The 21,206-nt window shown below is 34.2% G+C and overlaps 3 protein-coding genes across 4 annotated transcripts; 1 reads left to right on the top strand and 2 right to left on the bottom strand.

Annotated features, from left to right (window-relative positions):
• Positions 1 to 37: 37 nt before the first annotated feature.
• Positions 38 to 1,996, bottom strand: LOC108853802 (pentatricopeptide repeat-containing protein At2g30100, chloroplastic). The gene is made up of 2 exons (XM_018627244.2): positions 1,130 to 1,996; positions 38 to 1,052 (listed from the first exon to the last, which is right to left on the bottom strand). The coding sequence occupies exons 1-2, from the start codon at positions 1,838 to 1,840 to the stop codon at positions 273 to 275; spliced, it is 1,491 nt and encodes a 496-aa protein (XP_018482746.1). The 5' UTR covers positions 1,841 to 1,996; the 3' UTR covers positions 38 to 272.
• A 9,753-nt stretch (positions 1,997 to 11,749) lies between these two features.
• On the top strand, positions 11,750 to 13,790 carry LOC108853324 (probable N-acetyltransferase HLS1). Its single transcript, XM_018626749.2, has 3 exons — positions 11,750 to 11,941; positions 12,661 to 13,011; positions 13,158 to 13,790. The coding sequence occupies exons 1-3, from the start codon at positions 11,750 to 11,752 to the stop codon at positions 13,788 to 13,790; spliced, it is 1,176 nt and encodes a 391-aa protein (XP_018482251.1).
• Positions 13,791 to 19,027: 5,237 nt separating this feature from the next.
• On the bottom strand, positions 19,028 to 20,725 carry LOC108849712 (protein transport protein SEC13 homolog B). Of its 2 annotated transcripts, none has more exons than XM_018623303.2 (2): positions 20,628 to 20,725; positions 19,028 to 20,144 (listed from the first exon to the last, which is right to left on the bottom strand). In XM_018623303.2, the coding sequence occupies exon 2, from the start codon at positions 20,123 to 20,125 to the stop codon at positions 19,211 to 19,213; it is 915 nt and encodes a 304-aa protein (XP_018478805.1). In that variant the 5' UTR covers positions 20,126 to 20,144; positions 20,628 to 20,725; the 3' UTR covers positions 19,028 to 19,210. The 2 variants fall into 2 exon arrangements, with proteins under 2 accessions (XP_018478805.1, XP_018478806.1); XM_018623304.2 differs by having other exon boundaries at positions 19,028 to 20,147; positions 20,628 to 20,690.
• Positions 20,726 to 21,206: the final 481 nt, after the last annotated feature.

Raw genomic sequence — 21,206 nt, 5'->3', positions numbered from 1 at the left:
TCAACCTGAATCGTTATTTATTAAGTACACAAACATAGAATTTCAAAGACGATTTCATAAATGCAGTACATGGTGAATACCTATGTGTACATACCCTAGCTACATCCCTTTCATACACAAAGATGTACATATATTATTGCTTACATACATTTTTTTAACACACTTACATACTACATATTTATATACCAAAAAATAGAAAGATCTCAACCCCTCCAAGCTTAGCTTCGAGTCTTCAACCCTCATGTATCAGCTAAACCTCATGCTCAATTCTTTTACATCATTTTCACTATCCACATCTTATATTTATCCATGTACATATACACAAGACAAGGTCCTACCAAACCAGCATCAAACAGCTTCTTACACAGACCCATATACACCTCAACATCTCCTGGCCGTTGGATCCTCCTCGTCATCCCTTGCATCACAGCCACTCGATCGATATACTCCGGACACAAACCAGAGTCGATCATCGTCACCAACGTCTCCGAAGCCTCTTCGAAGTGCCCTCCTTTCACATACCCTCTTAGCAACCACGACAGAGTCTTCTTCTTTCCCTCACTCCCCATGAACTCCACCCGCGTCATAAGCCTCGAAACCGCATCACCCTCTCTCTGCGAAGCGCAGATGGCCATCACAATGTCGTGGAGGTCGGTCTCAGGTTCTCTCCCCGCGAACTTCATCTCCCAGAGCTCCTTCTCCGCTTCAGGTCCACGCCCTGCGCAAATGTACATAGCCAAGAGTCTCTCGTGGACCGCCCCGACGATAGACTCGTTATCTTTCCCTTCCTGAATCGCCCAAGCTGCTAACTCAAGTCCACATGATACAAGCTCCGACTGATACTTCTCTATGAGCAACCTATCGTGATCACCAATCTCAGCAACAAGACCAGCCCGTGTGTATCGCTTCAACTCCCGCAGCGTCTTCCCAAGACTGTTCAGCTCTTTCACAACACCTGTCATCGCGATCAGATAGCTGTAAGCTTCTGGCTTTAACCCCGAGCGTCTCAACTCAACAACCAAATCAACAGCCTTCTTATACTCTCCATCAACCTGTCAAAACAAAACAGTCATTGCCACGTCATCATAACCAAACAAAAAAAAGGTAAACACTTTATTAACTTTATTACCATCATCTTCCAAGCAAGATACCCACTTGGCCCACCTTTCCTCCCTTCAGAACCAACAACAACATCTCTCCTTCTCAAAACCTCCTTCACAAACAGAACAGCACTCTCCTTCTTCCCCATCTCACAATACAAAGCAATAACCTTCTCCACCATACTAAACCCAGGCTTCAACCCGACACAGTCCATATCAACCAACAGCTCGAACACCTCCCCGGGACCACACTCCTCCACCACCAGCTTCTTAACCCACCCGCACATGATCGAAACCATCAGCTCCATCATCTCCTCGTCGACTCTATCTTCCTTCTTCAGCCACTCGAAGACCTCGAGAGCGCACCAGGAGTCTCTCCCTTCCTGCGCGAAGTAGACGAGCATCAGCTGCAGCTCCCGCGAGGAGAGACGGTGGTTCATCTCCTCGAGGACGTCCGAGGGCTCTCTCGTCATCCTCTCCAGCTCCTCGATCGCCTCGAAGAACCCGTCTCCGATCTCTTCTTCTTCTTCCTCGCTTGTGATGAATCGGTCTAGCTCCACGGAACGGGATGATGATCGGAGCTTCCCGCCGGCGGCGGAGGAGTGGTTGAACTTGAGGTTGCAGGTGACTCGTGAAGTGGGTTTTGCTGTGTGAAGTCGTCTTCGTCGGAGAGATATCATCGGCGGCGAGAAGGTTTGGTGGAGATGGGTCAACGAAGCGAAGGTGCGAGCATAAGCCATATGACTTAAAAGTTCAAAACTTTACGAGAAAACTGAGAATCTAAGACTCAAATTTCGACGGTTCAGAGGTTTCTTGATTAGAGTCGAAGCTACGATAATCCATGGATTGGATTATCAAGGAGGAAGACAATGAGAGGATAACAGCAGAAGAAAATGATAAAATAAAAATAAATGGTTTATTTTTCCTCGTGGGGGTTTATTAATTAAATGAAGGGTTGAGATTTAATGTTTGTTTTTGATCGGACGGTGGTAGATTGATTTTGAATCAATGGTCTCGAAGTAGAGGCTACGAAGCGCGTACGTGTCATGGCGTCAACTTGTTTACACACCGTGCCGCTTCAAGTAGCACAAAACGACATCTCGTGTGAATTACGTTTTTACCCTTATACTTTGGTAACCGCTCAATCTCATCAGGAATTTGATGAGGTTGATTAGGAATTTGTATTAAGATGTTGACTTCTCTGACTCTGATGGACGTCACAAGCTCGGATGCTACTTGCGAGGACGCAAAAATGGATTAGTTTTCATTGTAAGAGTTGTATTTTGCTGTTGGGCCACTATGTGCTAAAAGAATAGTTTATAGGCCGAAATTGAGTTTGAGTAAAATATTAAATATGCCTATGTAGGCCAAGTTGAAGTAGTGACAAGGGACTATTCTTTATTTATGGGTTTATTGGTCTGGGGTTTATTTAACGCTTTAAAAAGCCATTAACAGACCCAGACCCAGACCCATATGCGTGCTAAAGGAAAAATATCCGCGCCGTGATAGTTTGGGATTTTGTATACTTTTTTCATTAATCAGAGGAGTTGGGCCTTTGAGGACACTCTGACTGTTAGTTTTGATTTGGTTCTGAAAATTAATCCACATATATCCAGAACAAAAAAAAACTAAACTATACCGAATTGGCACGACCAAAAATGAATTTGAATCGGATTTCATACATTTTCGTATTAACCCGATCTTTTTAGAAGCAGAAAGTCAAAACTGAATGTGAATCAAACCTAGAACCAAACATATGCCCAAAATTTCCAAATACAAATATTTAAATATAGATTATATTTAGCTTAAAATAACCAAATATTCTCAAAATATTATTTCTAAACTAAATTATTCGGAAATTATATAATCTGAATGTTTTTCTCTAAAATATTCCAATTGATCCGAATTCCAGGAAAAAAAAACAAATTACCAAAATATTTCTCCAAAATTTGAATTCTGCATAAAAAATTATTCAAATTCACCGAAACTACTGAAAAATCAAAACCGACCCCAAACTGAAATGAAACCAAATTTCAAATATTAGTTATTTCTAACTTTGTTATTTGAACACCAATATAACCGAGCCGGCACTGAACTGAATTTTATAAATACCCAAACTAATCATTTCTCTAAAACCATAAAAATGGATATTGAATTAGCTGAGCTGAACCGAAATTTCCATGTGTAATCTTGACTATTAAATAATGAATATGATTTTAGAAATAATAAAAGTTATGAGTTATGACATTAAAATAAATAAATAACATTAAATAAAGTTAGTTATTTCGAGAAAAAAGTTTGTTATTTTGAACATGAAGTTTTACAAGGATATTTGAAGGCTTTAGAAAGTTTATAATTTTGATTGGAACAAATTAGGCTTTTGAATTTTCTGAATTAAAAGAAAATATTTACAACCATTAAATTAAAAACCTAATCGGCTTCGTTTCTTAGTATCATCAACACTAACTAGAATATTTGTGATTTAAAAAAAAAACTTTTAAAAATCTTATAAATAATTTTGTGACTATCAAAATTTTAAAAAACCTTTAGTGTTACTTTGCTAATCACTCCCCCTAATTGTCTTATGTATTTAGGATTCTCGAAAACTAACTTTCAATTCTTTTCTCTCACGACCCTTAAAGTAGATTGCATTGTACTTTCTCCTCCGGCGTACAAGCGCATCAGCGCGAGTGTCGGGGCCGGAGAGGAATCTTCTTCCTTTTTTTTGTTTTCCTCTTTGCTCCCGACTGTCTCTGCTATCTCTCTCCCAATATGCTCGCTCTTCTAGGTCGACACTCATGTCTCCGGTGGAAGCTTCAGTCGCGAGAAGCTGATGCTTGGTGGAGATGGCTTCTTCTCCGGACTTGCAGCGAGGGTCTGGTGATATGGAGCAGTTCAGAGTCGGCTTTTGGGTTCTTGGAGCGATTCACTTTCCGTTTTTAGATCTCTCCGGTCTTTCGTCGTCACGAGGTGGGAACGAGGGGTCTTGTCACGGCTGGGTTTTGTGGTGGTATGCTACTGCGGGTCTGGTGTGTCGTGCTTGTTCGGTTATTGTGGTTGTTACTCAGGGTCTCTTTGGGTCGGAGAGATTCTGGTCCCTTCGGGCCGTAACCAAGGGTTCTCCGGTCTTCAATGGCTTATGAGGCGAGGATAGAAGGCGGATGTGATCGTGGTGAGAGTGTCCGGTTTGATATCCTTGTGTGTGGGCATCTGGCTTCTCTTTGAATCTCGTCTATGGCCATGAAAAGGTTTCTTGCTGCCTCGCAAATCTTTCGTAGCTCCCGCCTCTGGTGTCTTGTTTAATCTCCGAGAGTAGGTGACGGCCTGCTTGAGGAGTTAAGCCTCTCATTTCAACACTGTTGTATCAGTCTCCGGTTGGCTCAGGGGTTTGATTTTTCGTGGTCAAGAAATGGTTCTTTGGTTCTCAAAGGCCTGAAATGCTTAGACGGTTCTACGGTGTGTGTTGCTAACTTTCTTGCAAAGGTTTAGAGGCGGTTTTCAAGATGTGGCGATGAAGACAACCCATCTTTGTACAGGTTTCGTAGATGGCTGAAGCAAGTGCTTCCTCAATTGGATTTCAACTCAAAGTGTCGTGTGGCTCTTCATACATACTGGCTTTGGTGGCTTTAGCAAAGCATTGGTAAGTATCTAATTTCTCCCCTTCAGTTGTCTTGAGCTTCATAGACAGAGAATGTTATGAGTTTTGTGGAAATCATCGAGAACTAGCTACTCTAGAAACGTCAAGGGAATTCCCGGCATTTGAAGCAACAAGGAGAACCTCACTTTCTCGAGAATTATGTTAATGGTTGAGAACAGCAACCAATATCAAAGGATTTCAAAAAACAACCTAGCGGAAAATGTCAGGTTTAGTGGGTGAACGAAGCTAGGATTGTAATAATTTGATTTAGATGATTTTGTTCAAAGCAAGCTTATAACCTTATCTGATTCCTTATCTTCGGGCAGATATATATATATATATATATATATATATATCTTTAAAAAAGAACTTCCAATTCTTATGTGAAAGTCTGTCAACTGTCAACTTTCTTTTACTTAAAAAAGTCACTGGAAATCTTTGGGAATTTCATCCTAGGATGTTGTTCTCCAATCAACTTACGCTCCATCTCTAAGTTTTTGTGGGGCAAACTCCCAAGCTCAACACTATTCAGAAAAGCATTGCATATATGAGAATTAATAATCAAATCAATCCAAAAACATTCTTTAAATGTTCAAATTTTATAAATAAAATGCTCATATTTATTCAGTTACGTATTCATTTTGGCTTTGGTTAGTTAAGTTGGTGAGGATGAGATGATTCGTTCTCTACTACTTCTATCAACTTCCAAACATTTCTCAATCATATTATTTTGTAATTGCTTTTTGTCTGCCAACTAATATTTTAGTATGGTAACAATATTATTCTCCTTCTTCCGCTCTTTGTATTTGCCTTTTGTTTTCGTGGATAAAATAAAACTCTTATTTCTTGTTTTTTTGTTTAAAGCAGTGATTAACCAACTCTTTAATAATCGGCTTATAGAAGCAAATCTTTTCTATAAACCAATAAAAGTTAAAAACAATCTGCGTTAGGACCATCGTTTTTAATTATTACTGTTGGAAAAGCCAATGAAAATCGAGTCCACGAGGCGTGGAGTTTAGTGTCATATAAACTAATTAGTTGATAAAACTTTCGTAAATGTAATCATGTGCAAGCTTTATGGATGGAAAGTTCCGACGTGTTGATAGGAAGATTCATATTGCAAAGTGTTATGGTTAATCCAATTCAATGTAGGAAAACTATAAAAATATCACATTCATAATACCCTTTTTCATTTTTCATGTTTACATTAATCACTATTATCTTTACTTTTAAAAATGAAAAATATATTTATAACCCTAAAATTAACTATTCTAGGTGGAATTTAGAGTTTAGAATTTAAAGTTGAGGGTTTAGAATTTAGAATTTAAGAAAGAATTTAGAATTGAGGGTTTAGAATTTGATTTTCGAAAAGTATAATTCGAAAAACACTAAAAATTTACTTTTTAAATATTTTATTTATTTTTATTTATTTAAATAATTATTTATTATATATATAGAAAACAAAAGTATAAGAGTCTTTTGACTTCTAATAAAAAATATATATTTTTTAATAATGGTAATTCATGAATAATGATATCAACAAAATAGTAAACATGAAAATTCCCTTTCAATGTGACCACAGTGAAATCCATACTATTTCTTTTTCGTGCTTGATTTACGCTTTGGTTAACCATCTTTTTTTTGGACAAAATATTTCATCAAGATAAATAACAATTACATAGCAGTGTTAGTAGTGTTGCAGGATTGCAGTGAAGCCTTTACAAGCGCATTTGCGACCCTGTTTCAGTTCGTGGACATAAATAAAAGTGATTAAAGAGAGGTCACAAGATAAGTTTTGAATGTCATGTAGAATTCCAAAGAATTCCTTGATCGAGTCTCTTTCATTATGGCTTTAATAAGAACAATCTTAATGGCAAATACTTAGAATTTCTTTGTCACAAAAGTAATAATATTTAATTATTTTATTATTTTATTTTATTTTTAAAAATAAGACATTTAAAAGCTGACACATAGACAAGAATTCATAGACAATATATAAAAATTACTCTTTTTATTTCAAAATAAGTATTACTTTGACACTTTTTAGGAATATTAAGAAATTTATATAATTGATTAGTATATCACTATTTAATATATGATTAATTAAATAAGAATGATTTAAATAAAAAAATATTGCTTATTCAAAATGAGTAAAAATTAGATTTAGTGTACAAAAGTATTGGAATTGGAATTGGAATTGTAAAAAAAAAAGTATTGGAATTGTAGAATGATACTTAATTTAAAACAAAATAAAAAAAATTTAAAGTAACACTTATGATAAAACTGAGAAAATATAGTTTAATAACCGGTAACTTGCATCTTTCTTCTATTTTATATTTTTCTGATTTGTTTATTCCCAGATACTTAGTGTAATCTCCACGGTTGGGATGCATAACTAATGCTTACTTTTTATTAAAACATATTATATTTTTTTAATATATAAAATTTATTTATCAAAAATGGTTTATAAATTTGGTTATGTTTGTGAAAACCGGACTTACGAGTTTAGACATTTTGAAAACCCGGAGTATAGAACTTAATCAAAGCTTATAGTTGCACCTACTTGCCAGAGGCGAGGGATCACATTCCATCTTATGAAACATCTTTTGCTTCTTCTCCGTGTCATTGGTGTCTTCTTCCATTTGTTTATCTGTACTTTAAGGGTATTACGTTTTTTTTTGAACATCTTGAAATATGTCTAAATTGGATATGAATGCCTATTCAAACTATATGTCCATCCTACTTAAATTTATATGAAATGAATAATGTTAATAAAAATTAATTTATAGATATCCTTTCGTAAATTTTTACTTTGGGTCTAAATTACTGTATCTTTCTTGGTTATTTATGTGTGATAATATATAGTGTTTGCATTTAATTTCTAAAAATAATTAGCTTACAAAGAATAAGCAAATATCTGTCTAATAATAATCAGTTGATCAACCAATACATGAATACACTTTCCACATTAATTTTTTTTTTCATTTGCTATGTGCTCAGCAAAACTTGTGGCTGATGACCCCGCGAAAAAATTGTTTTCTTTCATTTGCTCCAAGCTCAGCATCTCAACAATCACTTCTAAACTGTTCTTGAATTAAAATCCCCTAGACATTATTTGCAAAATGATTTGCCATATATCCTCTCTATAATCGTTTTTACAAAAAAATTGTGACATGACTAATAAGATTGATGACATGTCATATGATTAAATATGACATGGACAATTACATTTAATAATGACATATATTTTTGGAAATCATTTTAGAATATGGCAATAACTCATATATTACATTTAATATTTTGATTTATATTTTTGGTAAACTTCTTAGAATATGGTGATAACTCATAAATCATCAATAAAATAAATATATTCAAATATGACATTTTGAATTTCGAAATATTATATAATTTTACTTTTATAATTATAAAATTTTATTATCTAAAATTTCTAAATTTTCTGCATTTAAAGAAAATATAAATTTTAATCGTAATATCATTAGTTTCTTTTAGATATCTACAAATTTTTTTTTAGCAACAGATATCTACAAATTATATAAATTTTGTTTAGTTTTAGTTTTTGATAACTATATAATTTTATATGATTTTTAATAATTTTGTACAAGTTGATTTAATACATTTAACCAAAAGAAATAAATAAGTTTTATCTAAGATTCTAACTTTATATATATATACATATATTCTTAAATATAATTTAAAATTAAACAAAATTATTTTTTCTTAATTTTATGCTTAATTAAATGATATTTATATTAATTATTGGTCAAAATAATAAAATATATAATATTAATAAATTACATTTTTAAATATTAAATTTAATTTTCAAAAAATTCATCACTGCACATGGTGCAGGAAAACACCTAGTTTATTAATAAACGGGCATGTGCCAGATAAATATCAATCTGAATTGTTGCTTGGAAATTCTGGTATGTGTTTTCCATTGTTAGCAGTTGTATTAGAAGATTAATACTACATTTTAGCATCAGAGAGCATTAGGAAATAAAAATAAAAATCTAATATATTGCAAGACAGAATTTAGGTCCAGGAATTCGGGTCTTCAGATTAAGTTTGGACCATTCTTTTCAGATCGGGATCATTTCTATCATAGACATTTTGATCTAATAAGTGCTTGTAAATTTTTTGTTTCAAGTTCGGATTGATTCTTCTCTGATTCGGGCCGATTCGAGTCTATAGTTAGAATACGTGTAAAACATATGTGATGTTTGGGTTCGTATCGGGTCCAATCGGGTTCAGAAATTTAGGATCAGAAAAAAACAATGAAATACCCAAACACATCAAATTTAATCGAATCTGTCATATATATTTAAAATTATACAAAATAACTTAAAATAAAAATAAACATTAAATTTTACATTCATATTACTTAGAAATGGTACAAAAATAATAACAAAATTGTTAACAAACATATATTTCAACTAAATCATAAAATAAAAATATATAAAATAAATCACAAAATCATAGTAACTATGGATATTCATGTATTTAAGTCGGATATGAATTGGTTTTTATCGGGTCAAGTATATTCATATTAGATCTATCCGAGTTGGTTTTTCGGGTTTGAATTTATTCGGATCGCTTGTTTTTGGTTCAGGTTTTTTTGGGTAGAAGAATTTGAGACTCGATAGATACTGGTAAATCTTGGTTTGGATCGAGTATTTTTGTATCAGTACTAGTTTATATTTTTGGGTCCGGATAAAATGCGTAGGTCTAACAGAATTCGCGGAATATTATTAGTAGTGAAAATGAGAAAAGGAGGATTGTAAAGGGGACAAATAAATAACGAGTGTTCACTTCTAGTGTGGAGAGGTTGAGAGATCACTTCTCTAGTTGTTATTAGATATGGACAAAACCTAGTCATCTATATTCTGTATTTTATGTTATTTTATTCAAAACAGAAATTTTGAAAATGTATCTCCTTTTAAATATTGTATCTTACCAAAATCTTCAATATCATTTATGCATATCTTCAATTCTTAAAATCGTTTGTCTAGGCGTTTAGACATCTAGGAGGCACTTCAACATCTATCCAATCTATATAGATCAGATTCAGATAGATGGATGTGCTTTTTGGAAAATCGACTCGTCTGACTAACATTTGATCTAGTTAAAATAGGTATCTGACAAAAAAAAGTGATAATACTATAATTTCTGATTCTCTTCAAAGCGGTTAACAAAAATCCAATGTTTGTCTGTCTAGACATCTAATTAGATGGTTGTTGAATGTTTTTATAATTGTACTTTATGTATTCTTTAAAAGTAGGAATATAGAAAACATAGTTTAATTTTTATACAAAATTAGCAAATTCTTGGAAATTCTATATTTTAGATTTCATTAGTTAAAATAAAAATAAACAATGCTACAGAAAATAAGTATCTACTAATTGGCTTAATAAGACTTTTTAACTCTCGATAATATGTTATTTACAAATAATTATAAAAATATTTTAAACCATTTTATAGCCGATAATTTTATATATTTTACGAAAAATCATATTTGATTGTACCATTTAAATCGTCCGATGGAATATATACGTTTGATAATATTTCTTGCTTAGTTTTGTAGATCTTTTATAAATCTTTCCTTCATTATTTTGCATAATTTTGCTCTTTAAAACTTGAATCATAGATTTTAGGGGAATTTTCAAAAATACCACTTTGAAGGTACCATTATTCATCTTTATCACCACTAAGTACACATTTTCAAAAATACCTTATTTATTAAAATGTTAAAGACTCTTATATCTTTGTTTTTATATGCTTTTCAAAATTTTAATCCAAAATTCTAAATCCTAAACCCCCAATTCTAAACTCTAAACCCTAAATCTTCAACTCTAAACCCTAAACCCTAAACTATATACCCTAAATTCAATATCCTAAACCCTAAACCCTGAAACCTCAACTATAAACCCTAAATCCTCAACTCTAAACCCTAAACTTTATACCCTAAACCCTAAAACATCAAATCTAAACCCTAAACATAAAATCTAAACCCTAAATCCTAAACGTTCAAATATAAACCCTTCATTAAAAGTAGTGGTAAAAGTGGTTAGTGTAAACATGAAAAGTGGTACTATGAAAATGGTATTTTTGGCAATTTCTCTAGATTTTATGATGTAAAACCATTAATGAACAATCAGTCATATGACCAAAATGGCTTTCACATATAAGATTTTGTTTAAAGATCCAACTAACACTTAATACTTTCTAATCGTGTGCATATCTAACAACGTTAGTCAAATATAAAACGCTTTCTTAGAAGGTAAACTTTTTTATACATTTGTGTGTTATTGAGTCAAAGTATGTGGGCATTGCTTACCTAAATTAGAAAGCAGGACCCAACCATTAATAAACAAACCTTATAAAGTAAATAGTTCAAATATATTTAACAAAATTTAGTCAACAATTTACAAGCATTCATGATATACATGTTTTTAGTCATCGGCACTCTTAATTAGCTTATATGTTGTATGTATGTATACATACATATATATATATATATATATATATATATATATATTATTTTCCTTTTTTCTTCCAAGTCAATATTTTGAAACAATTACAATAACTGGTCAAATTTATTGCCTTAAAACATTTGTCAAAATGGTAAGGAAATTTATATGTAAGAGATTTGATTTATTTGTTTAAACTTAGTAAAATTAAATTTTTGGTTTCATGGATTTGGGGTAATTAAATGATTAATATCATATATATATGTCTTCTTATAAAAAATAAATAGCATTTATAGGTCATAGCCACAAAACAAAAGTTGTGGAATAGTGTGATTGGATAAATTCTATAATTAGAACATCTCTTATCTATGGACATATCATTAATTAGTTGAACGTGAAGTTTTGAAGCTCTATAATATTCCGCAATATAACATAAGCTGGGTCTTCTCCTTGAGTTGCATATAGCTGATCTTTTCATTTCATTCTATAGAGAGAGAGGGGGAGAGGCGAGAGAGGGAGTGAAAATGGTGGGGCAATGGGGGAAAGAAGATGATGAAAAGGTGGTGATCAGATGCTACAATGATCGTAGGGACAGAATTCAAATGGAATGTGTGGAGAAAAGTTGTGAGATTGGTAACGACCAAACTTTTCTCTTCACAGATACTTTAGGCGATCCCATCTGCAGAATTCGGAATACTCCTCTCTGCACCATGCTGGTTAGTTTCTCCCTACTTTCCTCTCGCAGTTTCATATTCTTCTCTTTGTTATTTTTGGTATGGAGATACTTCGCTTTTCTTTTGCATTTTAAATAGTAAATTTTGATGAAGAAAAAATGATGACTTTAAACTCCAATAACATAGGTTTTGCTCGTAGTGTTTTATTTTTTTCTTTCAAAAATGTCATTTTGGTATTATATTTTTATTTAAAAATATTATTCTAAAAGTTCGTAATTTATATTCTTTTAAAGTTCTTATCAAATGAATTATATTTCATAGATAATTTAGGTAATGAAGTGCTCTTTAAAATAATTAACGATGTATTAGTAATTAAATTAGAAATTGTATTCAATCAAAAAATTGTTTGTTTTATCTTTTTTTAGGTCATCATTGTTTGTTATATCGTAGTATATCCGTTTGAAGAAATAAACAATTAAAATGTTGAGGGCTTTTTTTTACAACTAGCCTAGCTACTCTTCAGTCTTTTTTTTTGTTCACTGAAGCTACTCTTCAGTCGTATGTGTCAATTCTGGTGGCAAACCAAATGTAACCCCTTTCTCGTACTTATTTAATTCGTGTAAGAACGTTAAAACAACATTTGTGTCAATATATGTTTAACTTTCTTTTGTGCACAATATATGTTAACACAATGCCAAATACCAATAATTAGTTAACTATTTGGATTATATAAATTATCATTACTGTACGTTATTTAATAGGTGGCAGATGTTGGGACCAAGCTGGTTGGTTCCATACAAGGTTCAGTGAAGCCAGTTAAGTTTCATGATAAGTCAGTGAATGTGGGTTACGTTCTTGGTCTCAGAGTTGTGCCGCCTTATCGACGCTGTGGCATTGGTTCGATTCTAGTGAGAAAGCTGGAGGAATGGTTCGTCTCTCACAATGTTGACTATGCTTACATGGCCACCCAAAAGGACAATGAGGCCTCTCTCGGTCTTTTCGTCGGAACACTTGGCTATACCATCTTCAGAAACCCGGCAATTCTGGTCAATCCGGTAAACCCCGGTCGGCGTTTGAAATTGCCTTCTGATATCGGAATAAGGAAGCTAAAGGTGATTTTACTATCATTTAAAAAATTATAACTATATCATAAGAAATTTAAATCAATTTATACAATAACATAAGTAAATTATAAGTAGGCTCACTGCTCACATGGAAAAAATTTAACATTAATATATATTCTTTTGAGTGTTATAAGGTGGAAGAAGCTGCATCATGGTACCGGACACACGTTGCACCAACGACAGATTTTTTCCCGGACGACATAGACAAAATCTTGGGGAACAAGTTAAGCATGGGGACATGGGTGGGTTATTACAACAATAACGACAAAATCAACAGTTGGGCAATTGTTAGTGTATGGAACAGTAGCAAAGTATTCAAACTTAGGATCGGGAAAGCTCCTTTGAGCTATGTGCTTCTTACCAAAGTTTGCAACCTTCTCGGAAGATTCTTGCTGTTTTTGGGCCTAACCGCATTACCTGATCTGTTTACTCCGTTTGGTTTTTATTTCCTTTACGGTGTTCACGCGGAAGGTCCGTTACGTGGGAAACTCGTTAGGGCATTGTGTGACCACGTTAATAACATGGCTGCCTCAGATGACGGCGGCGCGTGTAAGGTCCTGGTGGTAGAAGTCGACGGAGAAAATAACGGCGATGATGGTTCTATGAGTAGGTTTGTTCCGCATTGGAAAATGCTTTCATGTGACGATGACACATGGTGCATCAAACCGTTGAAATGTGAAGAAAAGATGACCGACTTGGGTGAATTTAACGATATGTTCTGGAAATCAAAATCGGCGACACTCTTTGTGGATCCAAGAGATGTGTAGCTAAGCTAGCTAAAGAGATTGATTGCATGTTGACTGATTACTGACCTGGATAGAAATCATTCGGCTATTTCGTAAGATTAATGACATGATATTTATGATGTAACTCCATGACTGTTAAGTGAATTTATGTTTTTCTGCTTGAAAATCTTATCATTTATTTTTGTTGCTTATGTCAACCGCCAAACGCCCAACTGTCAAACCGTGCGAATTCAAGACATGTGTGGTTTAAGTTTCTTGCATTTTGTCTGGAGCATGACATAGCGAGAGAAATGGACCCTACATATGGTTAATTATTAGTTTTGGTTTTTATTTTGAAGCTATTCGTTTTGGTTTTTGCTTCTAGAACTAGTGTATGCCATAATGCCATTCAATGCGTTTATGATCTTTAGGTAAATCATCGTTCTCATTCAGTCTAAAAAAGATTTCCTCAAGTAGGTGCCACCATTTGTTGTCCATGGCATCCTAACTATCTTATCTGAGAGCTACAAAATAGTTAAAGAATAAATCATTTTTCAATATGTGTTTATTTAATGAATAAAATTTTGTTGGTAACATCAAAAATTTGTAATCTAGATATCTCAATATTGTATGGAAATTATACGAAGGAGATTGATCGTGCCGGTTATGTGTTCCTTCATGTCCCCTTTTTATTAGGTTTCAAGATAGATGTACCGCATTTCCTGACAAGTACAATTACTCCATGTGATCTTCATATGGCTCGTACAAATTTATAATCATTTACATTCGTAAGTCTTACCGCTCGAGTGGTGGAAGTTTGTTGAAGTTTTTGTTTTCTTTTAGTGCCAATATGCAGTGGTATAAGGGCACCTCCATTGCACAACTCTTAATAGAGTTTGCTAGCAATGGGGTTCCACCAATCCCTCTTTTTCTTTAAAACTTCTACTCTCTCACCTCTTAAACCTCTTGTTTAAGAGGTAACTCTTACACTGTTCTGCGGGTCCCACGCACACGTGGAGACCCGCGATTGGTCGATCTCTTTTTTTTTTTTTTTTTTTTTAAAAATCGATTAAAATTAAAAAAAAAAAGTTATGAACCCCAAAATTGGGGTTCAGGGATGGAAATGGTCTAAGTATTTAAAAACATGTTCATACGTACAGCCAAATTTAGTGCATGCTAGTAGATGAGTAAAACAAATCCCAATAGTATTATTATTAATCATTTTTATTTGACGTCATATTATCGAATACCAGTTGCTTAAATTTTCATTTTCCACCGACAACCCAATAACATATGCATGAAGATATTGACAAATAAAAGTAAAATGTCTATTTATTTTAAATGACATCATGAATTTATTGAAACTGAATTACATGCATGTCATAATGTCCCAAAAATCAAACGTGGATGAGATTGAATCTAAGTAAGTTTATTCTCATTTGAAATTGTAGACTCGACAAAACGCGACAAATTGATAAGAGCAAAGAACACAAAAGTGTTTATGGAAAAATTATATTACTCTCATTAAAAATAGATTACAATATAGTTTATATAGTGAATTATAAAACCTATATTTCTAAAATAATATGGAATAATATATATAGAGCAGTTTTCTATTTTAATGAATATCCTAATATTGATCATTGGATTTGGATCGATCTCCTAAATCTTCAATAAAACGTGGAAATGCTCAAGCACTAGAGCTTAATGCAACTGGAAGGTCCGGCCAATTCAAAGATTTCGTAACCACTTTAAAGTGGTTATCAAACATGTTGTAACCTAAACTACTGTAAAGACTAATTAAGAGTCGCTGATCTGTTAATTAAAGCACTCGTATCATATCCATATTGTTGGGGATGAATTGTAACCATCACAAAACCCAGCGAACAAGAGGCCTATTGCTATCAATTGGGCATTGATTGGCTCGGGAGCCGGCTCTCGTTGAGCCACGACTCGGCTCATGACTACTTTAGGTAAACGACAAGTGACCGAAGAGACCAACTTAACGGTTCGGGCCGAACAGTTGATCCGATCAGGCCTTACAGGCTAAAGGCCTACAAGAAAGGTGACGAGTTAGGTTAAAAACAACCGATCTAAGAGACTATATAAGGAGTTGAGGACAAAGAGAAAGGGTATCACCATTTTGACACATAGACTTGCGATTAGATTAGGGTTTCCTTACTTACCTTTGTATCTCGCCGTTCTCTTGTATTTTCCGGTTAGCCGGCTTTCTTACCTTTGTAACTTCATTATTCCGACTCTAATAAAACGTCTCTGTTCGTCCCACTCTTAAGTTCTTTTCATTTTTGTTGACCAAATTCACCTCAAACACGTATATACTTTCTTCGTCTCGTTAGCTGAAGATATGTCATAGTTGAGTCGTATATTCTTCTAACGTAAATCAAATCAAACCAATTTCCTTCATCTTTTCATTTTCTTGGGTAACTCCGCATGTACTATGAATAGGAGAAACCTTGATTTGTTTGTATGTTATAAATTAGTTATAGCTTATATAACTATATAGTTCACTTTATTGATTATTTACTTTACATGTTAGGAACATGTCAACTTCGTTAGCTAGACATCTAATACAATCTTACTGTCCTGATAACATGTCTAAGGAGATGATTATCAACCGATAGACATAAATCAATAATTTTCACCCAATCACCCGTTTTTGTTTGTATGGGAAGCTTCAAATCAATAGTCATAATCTGAATACCCTAAAGGGATAATACACTCCACAGTTAGGTGTTGATGTACTCTTTCCGAACAAGGAAGGTGAGTGTACTTTATATGCCCCTCCTTTCTGCGCAAGTCGAAGCAATTATTGGTTCAAATTTTAAGCCCTTTCTCAAAAAAAAAAAAATTATTGTTTCACTTTATCATTTTGATTTTATTTATCAAATAGTTTTGGAATTGAACAGATAAATAAGTGCGTTCTTTAGATAACTTTAAGTTATATATGATGTATAAATATAGGTAGACAGGAGAAATACCAAAATTCACGTATGTTACACATTATTTAGATATATTTAAGTTGCGATCGTTTTTACAAATGTCCATCATACATCAAAAAATCAGTCGCAAAATCTTGTTTTTACGTTGTTAAAATGTAGTATGGTCTAATGGCTTATGTGAATATATCAAACAAATATATTAACCAACTAAGAACATGTGGCCTAATGCTATATTCAAATGGGTGGAGTACTTGCCGTGAGGGGTTTAGACCATGGATCAACAAGTTTTACTATTTGTAAAAATGGTTGTGGTGTTTTAACCATTTTAGACATTTACATTAATTAGTAAAAATACTAGGCTTTCAACATACATTAGTTTGGATTTCGGACCGGCGAGATCTCCAACTAGGAACTAGCAGGTTCGAAGCCGAAGTCCGTAACCCCTTCTATATTCAAAATCACAATATGTAATGTTAGTTTTATTCCAATAGCCATTCGAACTGGAACCTCCAACACAATAGTCAGAGTTCTTTCCAATTGAATTAACAATTGAGTTAACGACCTAAGGTTTAACCATCTTATCTAACTAAATTGTAATGTGGGCATATGAATCGTACCATTAGACTAAAGAAAAACACATTTGTCTATTGATATGATCATGGATGGCTCAAGCTCGGAGGAAGATGTTCCTGAGCCAGAAAGAAGGATCACACGATCTAAGACCAAGGAGTTAGCTTCGGAAGCCAGAGTAACACGTTCAAAAGCTAAAGAGCTAGTTAAGGAAGTCCGAGCCTTGATTAGCACGGAAATAGATGATCATCAAACCACTACTATCTACAACATATTCACCCATATTCCGCAAGAAGAACCAGGTGACTTATTTGAATAGCCACAAAGAGGATAATGTGTAGCTGTACTCTTTCCTTAGAGAATGGGTTTGTCCTACACCGGGTTTACCATTCTCAAGGTTTTAACGAGGCAGGACATTTTTTCTCTTCAATAAAGCTATTTGACTAAGCACTTGGTTTGATTTTGGCGCATAAAGACTTTCTTTATGTCGCATGTTCTGTTGTTTTAATTTCAGACTTCATGCTGTTTTCTTTTATATTTTTAGAACTACTTGCTGTTTGTTTTAAAAGGGTACTAGATTATGACCCGTCCTTTTAAGGGCGGGTATATTTTTTTGTTTTTAAATTTTGTTTGAAGAATTTAGTTGTCCAAAGTACATATACATTGTAATTTTTTTTTTAATTTATACATTGTATTAACTTAGAATGAAATGCCAAGGAAGAGTTTTTTTTTTGTTTTAATAAAAGTAGATTTAGTGTCAATCGAGAAGAAGAAGAGAAATAATATTTTCTAATATTAATGGGTTACGTTTTTTTGCGCAAAAAGATGGGTTATGTTAAGCGAATAACTAATGTGTTAGATTACGGCCCATTAATGAATTATGTTAATAATGGTTACGTTAGACAAATCGTGTGAAATTAATAATAGTTAATCTAGTGGCATTTACCTGTAATTTTTGTACAAAACTAAGGGGACATAGCTAATTGTACTTCAGTTTTAATAGTTTAGATGTCGAAAACCCTAAGGCTCATGTGCCTCTCTGTTTCTTTAAGTTAACGTGACTTGGTGTTTAAGAAGATCAGAGAATAAACGTGAAAGAAACTTTTCCAGCAGAAACTTGTTCTCTCAAAACTGATTCATTCTAAACTTGGATCCGAGCCTCTAACGTGATCTTCATCATCCTAGAGTCTCTGCAAAACAGCAACCATTGTTTCCAGCCCTTGGTTGTGTCGAAATCATTGTTCCCATACTCATCAATCTCGCCATCAATCCAGCCTCCAGATCTTCCCTTCATCATTCCATCACAACCTCCATTCTATCATTCATCACAAAATCTGTTCTTCGTTGCTTCAGCCTTTAAATATTTAGAGTAGCGTTCCTAGGATCGTATCATCTATTTTGTTAATTTTGGTTTATTTTTAAGAGAAAATTGATGATCCCCATTGAGCTTAAAGTTCAAACTAATTATTTAGGAAGAAGAGGCTCATGACAAAAGATTGGGGTCAGCTGCAATGGGCCGTTGAAGGGCCCATAATAAGTTAGCACTGAGGGACAAGTAATCTCAAATGCCGTAGTTCTTCTTTAATCTTTTTTTCCAAGCGTCTTCGGTCTTCCTCTTCTGAGAATGTAAAAGAGAAAACAAGATGGAAACGAAAAAACAAGCTGCAACCTGCAGTCACGGTAACAGATCGAAACAACTATTAAAAGAACATGCCCAACATCATAATCCGAAAAATCTAAGTAGTCAAGTTTAAAAATAAAAGGGAATTATATTCATGAAGATCTGGTTTATAAGTTTTAAGAAGAAACAAAACAAAAGAGTCTAGAAAAGAATAAAATGTCCAAAATGTTTCGAACCAAAATTAAGAAAACCACATCCACATTCCCTCAAAAGACCACCAAACCGGTCTAAGAAACATCAAAAAAAAACACCTACGGCTCAAGAACGGTGACTTGTTCCCACTCTCCATCAACCGCCTCTTTCCACACAGTCACGTTATTGTTCCCATCAGACACAGCCAACATGTTACCGGTCAACGACCACGACACCCGCCAAACCGGAGTCATAAAGTCCTTAAGAACCTTACCTTCCCACTGCTCACCTTCTTTCCCCACCGTCCATATGATCACTCTCCCATCTTGCGAGCCACTAGCAATGGTCGACTTAGGGAGCCCCAAGTTGGGCGCCCAAGCCACATCCCGGACCCAATCAGTGTGCTTCTTCAGAGCCGGGGAGCAATCCATCTTCCACGACCCGTCAGAGAGCTTCCACACTTTCACTGTATTATCACACCCACCAGAAGCTAGCTTATAAACCGGATCGAGCGAGCTAGAAGTGACAAGAGCACCAGGGGAAGTAGATGGAGCCCACGAGACAGAAGTGACACCAACCGGGTGAGCTTGCTCGATCTTCGCCGTGTCCCAGCCACCATCAGCACGGGCAGTGAAAACCGAAACGTTACCATCGGACGACCCGCAAGCCAGGGACAGTCCGAGCTCATAAGGAGCCCAGGCGATGGAGTTGACAGAAGATTTGTGGTCGGTGAAGACGTGAGCTTGTGTCCATTGGTTTTGGCTGCCTTCTTTCCAGAGTATGACTTGGCCGTCATAGGAGCATGAGGCTAGGATCGATCCGAATTTAGGGTGGGCCCATGCGACCTGCCAGACAGGACCACGGTGGCCGGTTAATGTGGCTAGGTGGTGCTGGGATCCTCCACCGTTGTTGGTGACGCCGGTTATCTTGATGGTGCAGTCAGATGAAGCAGTTGCAACTTTCTTACCGTAGTAATCCATTTGGACGTCGTGGATCATGTCCTCATGACCCGTTTCAATCTTCTGACCCGACATGTTTCTAGAATGACTAAACCTGCTTCACAAAATATGTGACGACGTAAATTGAAACAATGAAAAAGTTACAAACAAACACATCATATGTATCATCTATAAACTATCTGCAGGAAAATATAAATAACAATGGATTTGAATCTCAGTGCATTATAATCCATTTCTTATTAATGAACACTGAACAGCATCACACATGTAAGTAAGCACATTCTATATAGAACCAAGAAAGATTGTAATAATATGAATATGAATAGGAAAAAAGGAAAGTGACAGGTAACAATGTAACAGTCGATTTCTCAGGGAGCAATTTCGACGCGAGATTTAACAATGAATCCTACGATCGAAACTCCCAGCCCTAAGGTTTATTAGGGGGGGGTGTACGAGATATGAATCGAGGACAGGAATGGATCCAATAGGTAGAGATCTAATTGTAGAGATGCCGAGATCAAAGGAAGATCGATCACGCCGATAATTCAATCACAACTCAGGGGAAGAGATAGCGTACCTGAGAGACGCTGGATTGTGAGATCGACGGAGAAGAAAACGCTACGAGGAACTTCCTTTAGAAACGAAAAAAAAACTCTCTAGACTTTAAAACAAATGTTATTTTAGAATTTTAATATATTTTTTTTTGTCAACAAAATTTTATTATAAAATTTATTAACAAAATTTTCCAGTTTACTTTTCTATTGGTTGAAATATAGATAAATATATAGGTAATTGTGCTTTTTTTTAATATATAAAATCATATAATTTATTAATCTATTACATAAACCTAGAATGACAATTAACAGAAAATGCAAGGAATATACAATTATTTATGATTTGCCACGGATATCTGATTTTCTGATTTAATTTACTTCGAAAAAATATGAATATCTGGTTTTCTAGATATCTAGAATTTTTTTTTGTATTTGCGAATACTTCATCTACTTTGTTCAATACAAATAAATCTAGAAAAAATAATACAATTTTATTATTTTTGAAATATCTTCTATATAATAAAAATATAAAGTAAAACTTTAATGAAATTACATGTTTTATAAATTTTTAAAATTAATATTTTTTTTTATAAAACAAATGT

This window comes from Raphanus sativus, chromosome 4, assembly GCF_000801105.2.
Source record: "Raphanus sativus cultivar WK10039 chromosome 4, ASM80110v3, whole genome shotgun sequence".
Classification (NCBI taxonomy): Eukaryota; Viridiplantae; Streptophyta; class Magnoliopsida; order Brassicales; family Brassicaceae; genus Raphanus; species Raphanus sativus.
Note: the sequence above shows the minus strand (reverse complement) of the source record. Positions and strands in the feature narration are given on the sequence as shown.

What these genes read in the sequence shown, in the direction of transcription:
- LOC108853324 (XM_018626749.2), top strand. Translation starts at nt 11,750, where the DNA reads ATGGTGGGGCAATGGGGGAAAGAAGATGATGAAAAGGTGGTGATCAGA. An exon ending in CTCCTCTCTGCACCATGCTG is followed by an intron (nt 11,942 to 12,660) that starts GTTAGTTTCTCC and finishes GTTATTTAATAG; the next exon opens with GTGGCAGATGTTGGGACCAA. An exon ending in TCGGAATAAGGAAGCTAAAG is followed by an intron (nt 13,012 to 13,157) that starts GTGATTTTACTA and finishes GAGTGTTATAAG; the next exon opens with GTGGAAGAAGCTGCATCATG.
- LOC108853802 (XM_018627244.2), bottom strand. Translation starts at nt 1,840, where the DNA reads ATGGCTTATGCTCGCACCTTCGCTTCGTTGACCCATCTCCACCAAACC. An exon ending in ATCTTGCTTGGAAGATGATG is followed by an intron (nt 1,053 to 1,129) that starts GTAATAAAGTTA and finishes TTGTTTTGACAG; the next exon opens with GTTGATGGAGAGTATAAGAA.
- LOC108849712 (XM_018623303.2), bottom strand. Translation starts at nt 20,125, where the DNA reads ATGTCGGGTCAGAAGATTGAAACGGGTCATGAGGACATGATCCACGAC.